Consider the following 6,222-nt stretch of genomic DNA (forward strand, 5'->3'; position numbering starts at 1 on the left):
TCTTTTATATCATCGACAGACTCAGAAGAAGAAATTCCTCCAAAATTAATCAGCCAAATCATAGTGATGATGAATCAAAAGAGGATAGTGATGAGGCTACCTCTAAAGTGTAGAGGGAGAAGAAAAAAAAAAGAATATATAGTTCCATTATCTTTTTAATTTTTTTTGTTTCTTTTATTACAAAAGAGTGAGATAAATTAGCACGCTTGTATGTGTCGGCCTGATTCCCAACCATGTGCATGTTTTTTTTTTAATAGTTGGTGATGATCCTCATGTGAGTGTAAAGCTGTTCCGCTGTTATTATATTAAAGTGTGTGACTATCATAGGCAATTAGAGAAAGAACAATTTTATTTGCTTAGTTATTTTTCAACATCTTTCCTCCCATCAAACTACTAACTTAGGTATCAAGAAGTTCAATTTAGTGCAATTTATAGAAAGAGATATTAAGCTATCAATAAAGGATTAACTTGGTTGAACGTCTAAAAACAGACATAAAACAGATTTAAAGAGAAGAAAAAATTAAATCTGAAAGACTCTTCTCTTAAGTCTTGGTGTCTTAACGAGTCCTTTCAACATTTCTTGATAGCAATTCACCTACATTTTCTATTTGAGAAAATTTCATAAACAACTAATAATAGGCCGAAACTAGGCTTTCTTAGCTATATTTTTGCTAATTACAATTTATAGCTATATTATAACTTGCTATCATATGTACCAAATATATTTATTTGCGAAAATTGGCACTGAATATAAATATAACCTTTAATAAGGTATGTGAATTGTGCTACATGATTTTTTTTAAAAAGAAAAATAAGCATAAATCACGCTCAACTAATAACTCAATCTTCTATGATCAATGGGACTTTAAAATCTTACAAGTTCAACGTTCAGAAAATAGAAAAGGAAAAAACCTCATTCTGCTGGAGTTATGCCATCTATTAACCAGAAAGGGAGGAACTTGATCCGTGTAGATAAAGTACTTAGCGCTTGCGCTAAGGATCTAATCAGAGTCAAACTTGGATTTGAAAAAAATTAAATTACAAAGAAGAAAAAAGATCGAATAATCAATAACTAGCGTCCGCAGCGTCCAGAGATAACAATAGAGGCGTTCAAATCGATGTTGCTCGTTAGCGCTGTTTGTTGATTTTGGAAAGAAGGGGCGGAGCTTGAAGAAGCGATGGATTGATTTGTTGGTGCTGCCTCAGCATAGGGAAAGGAAAAGGACAGGTTATTTTCTCAATATCGATAGATAAATCTCGATAAGAAAGAGCTTTCTCCTGGGTAAATCCTAAAATCTATCAAAATTGATCACTTCTTCTTCATCCACAGTACTTCAACCACAGTGATATAAGTATTTGGAACTTCAATGGAACCTCGATTTTTTTATTAGCACACACATACATATATATATATATATATATATATATAGTGATATAAGTATTTGGAACTTCAATGGAACCTCGATTTTTTTTATTAGCACATATATATATATATACTTAATGAATTGTTTGTAAACTTCTTGGATATATGTATCTACAGATTTCAATGATGCAGATACAAAAAATTATGAATATACGATTTGATAAAATTGTTTAACAGTGAACATATACATTCAAATATATGATACAATTTCAATCCGTGCTGGGATCGATTGATATATCAATAATCAAGTCTTCAGTAAATTGGTGGAATACTTTGCATCAACTTGGGAGCATTAGCCGATCTGATACATCAATACATGTTCCTTTGCCCATTCCAATCTTGTCTAGCTTTGAAGAGACAGGCTTATGACTAAACACTACCCGGAACGAAGCCCAATCGATTCGAATAATACGAATTCATGTTGTCAACGAGGATCTTAGCCCCTTTCCTTGAGAGAAGATATTTCGCTTTTACTCAGTACCTTTTTCGTGTCATTGACATCAGAGATTAGTATACCAAGAAACTAATACACTTGAATACATTGATACAAATTTATAACCTGTTATAGATACACTCAAATATATTGATACAAAATGAATAACAAGGAACAAATACATATCTTGATACAAATGTATAATCAGTTGCACAGATATACTTAAGCTTCAAAACTTTCTCTCATAATTGCCATGTAGTTTCGTAAACCATCACGAGTCACCCACGACGACACTTTATTGAAGTAAGGGAGAGGAGGCACGACGTTGTTGAATTTGAAAAGAATTCGATGAATCGTCCATGAAAGAAAAGAAGAAAGAAAATCGTCCATGAAGAAGGGAAGAATGCTTCACATTAATTTGAAAAGAGAAAAGAGAGAACGAAGATAATTGATAGATATTGAAATTGAAAAACTATGAATTGTAAATATGTTTAACTATAACCATGTGTTACCCAAGAATCTGGTACCCAAATGTTTGACCTTACCATAAAATTACTATTTACAAATTAGTGGCATTATTATTTTTTTATTTCTACTTTATATTTGATTCCTTTTTTTCTTTTCTCCCCCGTCTTTCCTTGCTCTCTGAGCCTAAAATTTCCATAAATCTTAAAGCAAGCATATGAATAAGGAAAATTACGTTTTTCTTTCATATATTATAACCAAAAAGCGGAGATTGTTACATTATTAAGTATATTTACTAAATAAATCCTCCCTTCTTCTTCCTTCCAATTTCATTTTTTTTAAAGAATTATTTCCTAGAATAAGAGACACATAACACCTATAAATAAAGGTCTACCTTGGACCTCTCATATGCACCCCATCTTCACAACATATTTTTTCCCTTCTTACAATATTCTTCCCTTAGTACAAATTTAATATGTCGAATCCTGGAAATAATAGTACTAATATTGCTTACGAAGGTGAAAATCAAAAAGATTGGGGTGCTAATAAATGGCATGGTCTCCTCATTCCATTCCTTAAAGGTCTCAGTGTTGCTTTTGTCTTAGTTTTTGTGGTTTTTTTTATTGTTAGTTGTATCATCAAGAAACGCAAAAACAAAAATTCTGAGGCAAATAATAAAAATGAGTCTGACGACGAATCTCAAGCCTAAAGAAAGAAGATGCATGCACAATTCGACCATGCTCCTCAGTCTCAAATAAATTGGAGTTCGCTAGATATTTATTTTAATACTTAGACAATTTTTTAATTTTTTTTTATATTTGTTGCTTATATTACATTGTTTAGAGAGAGTGGTAGAAATTACTTTTAGCTAGCTAGGCTAGCTAAAGTTTGTTTACTTTTCAAGTTTCTTTTTTGGGTTTAATGAATTTATGATTTATTATCCTTGTGTAGTAGAATTAATTTACACGATTGTTCCTTTTGTTTTTCATAATATGTTGTTGAAATTATCCTCCTATTGATCAAACTACTACTCCATCAGTTTGAAAGTGAGTGTCACCTTAATAAAAGTTAAATTTCATTAAGAAATTATTAAATAATGTATAATTTATTATATTCATATTTAATAAATGTCTCTTGAAAATTGAACACACTATTAAGAAGATAGAGTGTAAGAGTATATAATTAAAAAAACATACTATTAAGAAGATGGAGTGTAAGAGTATATAATTAAAAAAAAACACTCAACTGATTTTGTCTTGAAATTCTAAAGTAACGCTTATTTTGGAACTGACAAAGTATAAATTACGATTTTTTTTCCAGATTAGCTTATTCTGTTTAATGCCCCGTAGTGAAGAATCACTTATTATCATTGTTAATTAGTGAGAGAGACATTTATAATGAATTTAAGTATTATTCGTTGAAGGTGAATTTTTTTTTACCAGCTCAGTGCAATTTAATTTTGATTTGACTCTAATAAGTATCCATCTTCTTTTGGCTTTTAAAATTGATCTAAATGATACAAGAAATTTCATAATCAATATATATATATATATATATATATATATATATATATATATATATATATATATATGAATCCTACTGTGAAGTTAAACATGTCATGTTTTTCCTTAAATTTAAAATATACTTATTTTAAAGAGTTGAGTATTTGATCAAAACTTTTAAAAAAATATTTGAAAAAGTGTAACTATTATTCGGAATCACTTTTTGAAAGCTTGCTAAACAAAAGTTCTAATTTGCCGGAATCATTTTTCTAATTGATTAGTCAAATACAAATTGATTACATCTTAAGAAAATTATTTTTTAAAGGTATCGTTTATCAAAAAACCAAAACACTTTATAAAAGAAGAAAGAATTCAAAAGTTCGGCCAAATAAACTATATGTGTCTCTTATAATATTATTAACCAAAAGATGCACTACCATCGGTTTAAGACAAAGACCCGTTCAAATAGAAGCAAAAACTCAAAACAAATTTGGATTATATTAAGAGTCTAGGTGATAGACACTTGTTGTGCTTTGTCACCATTTGTAATGAGAAAAACAAGATCACTTTTAACGGAATAGAAAGAATAGTTTGTGACCATTGTCTAATTATAGTTGCAAACAAACCTATAAATAGTTGCTCTCATGGATAAATGTTCAGAGTCCAAAATCAAAATCCAAAACTCTTCAAACTTTTTAGTATATAATATAATATATATATATATTTATATATATAGATAGATAGATTCTAATTAATAAGTCTTTTGTGAAGACAAAAATGCAGGCTATTAAGGATAAGTTTAAAGATATGAGCGCCATGCGCAAAGCCAAAGCTGAAGCTAAGGAGGAGGAAAAAGTAAGAATTATATTATACAATTTTTATAAGGTTAAAAAAGACAGTTACAAGTAGCACACCATATTTCCCAAGAAATACTTTTAAAAACATGATCAAACATAAATTATTATTATTATTATTATTATTATTATTATTATTATTATTATTATTATTATTATTATTATTATATTAGTAAAAGTATTATTGAGACTGGATGCAATTTTGATAATCAAGATATGATAAGGCTAATTTTTATATCAACTAATTTCTTATTTTGTCAGATAGTTCAAAGGTTAATAAGTTAGTTAGGGGATATGTACACATTGAACCATATAATTTGTCAGCAGCGGAGCAAAGCCAAGATTTTTACTAACGGGGTTTCAAATATGAAAAAGTAACATACGAAGAAGTCAAAGAAAGTTCAATATCTATCCATATTGCTCGAACTCTCCAAAAATATTATCATACCCCTGTTAGATCCTCCAAAAAAACACTACTTTTAGAGGATCCGACATGCATCAAACAATATTTTTGTAGAGTCTGAGCAATATAAACATCTACTATATATACATAAAAAATAATTTTAATCATATATAAATAATGTAATTTTTCATATTCTGGTTTGACACTATTTGGAATGGCTCTCTCATATTGAAAAATCTAGCTTCTATTGAAACAAAACAAAGGAACTTCCGGAGTGACCCATTTAGCCCTACCTCCTACTTATCCTGATCGAGTATTTTTTTTTATTGGGCAAAAACGATAATATATTTACTTGCTATTTTTCAAAAAATTCTTTTGAAAAAAAAGAAGATTATTAGAAATTTGCCAAAACAATCAATTAGTATTAACAATTTGTAGCCTGGACAATAAATTAAACTATACTAATAAATTAACAAATTTTTCTATACTGTCCGTATATATAACTCATATTGAAAATAATATAGGCAGAGAAAGACTTGGCAAAGACAAGAGTAGAAGTAGCACATGAGGTAAGATTGGCAAAAGAGGCAGAAGCAGCCATGCATTTACATGTCAACAGAGCAGCAGAGAAGATTGCAAATGAAGAGGGAAAATATGTTCATGAACCTGCAGAAGGAACCTTGGATCCTTATGCTTCTAGCTTCACCAACACTCAGTTGAATAATGCTGGAACAGGACCAAATAACAATCTACTCTAGAACCTTGTTTGGCGTTGTCAAAAATTTCATTAAGGGGATTCAAAATATAAATAAACCTTAAAATAAACTAAGAAAATTCAATATCTACTATATATACATGAAAATAATTTAAATTTTTATATATAATGTAATTTTTTAATGAAGGAGATTTGAATTCTGATTCCATAGCTCTGCCCATGTTTTTGTACTAGATAGTTTGATGCGTCAAGCTTGATTATATAATAGAAGAATAAGTGGATCAACTTTTGATGTTCTCCAATGTTTCTTACTCGAGTCTCTAATTATGAAATTTCTTTAGCACTACAAGAAAGACTCATAATCCTAAAATCAAACAAATAATAAAAATTTGACATTTTTCTTGCACCCCTAGAAAGATTTTGATAG

At 29.3% G+C, this 6,222-nt stretch overlaps 1 protein-coding gene across 1 annotated transcript; it reads left to right on the plus strand.

The window, feature by feature from the left end:
• The first annotated feature begins 4,600 nt into the window (after window positions 1–4,600).
• On the plus strand, window positions 4,601–5,838 carry LOC129887365 (late embryogenesis abundant protein 6-like). Its single transcript, XM_055962436.1, has 2 exons — window positions 4,601–4,678; window positions 5,605–5,838. Exons 1-2 carry the CDS (start codon window positions 4,601–4,603, stop codon window positions 5,836–5,838), a joined length of 312 nt encoding a protein of 103 aa, XP_055818411.1.
• The last annotated feature ends 384 nt before the right edge of the window (window positions 5,839–6,222 follow it).

This window comes from Solanum dulcamara, chromosome 4 (genome assembly GCF_947179165.1).
Source record: "Solanum dulcamara chromosome 4, daSolDulc1.2, whole genome shotgun sequence".
Lineage (NCBI taxonomy): Eukaryota > Viridiplantae > Streptophyta > Magnoliopsida > Solanales > Solanaceae > Solanum > Solanum dulcamara.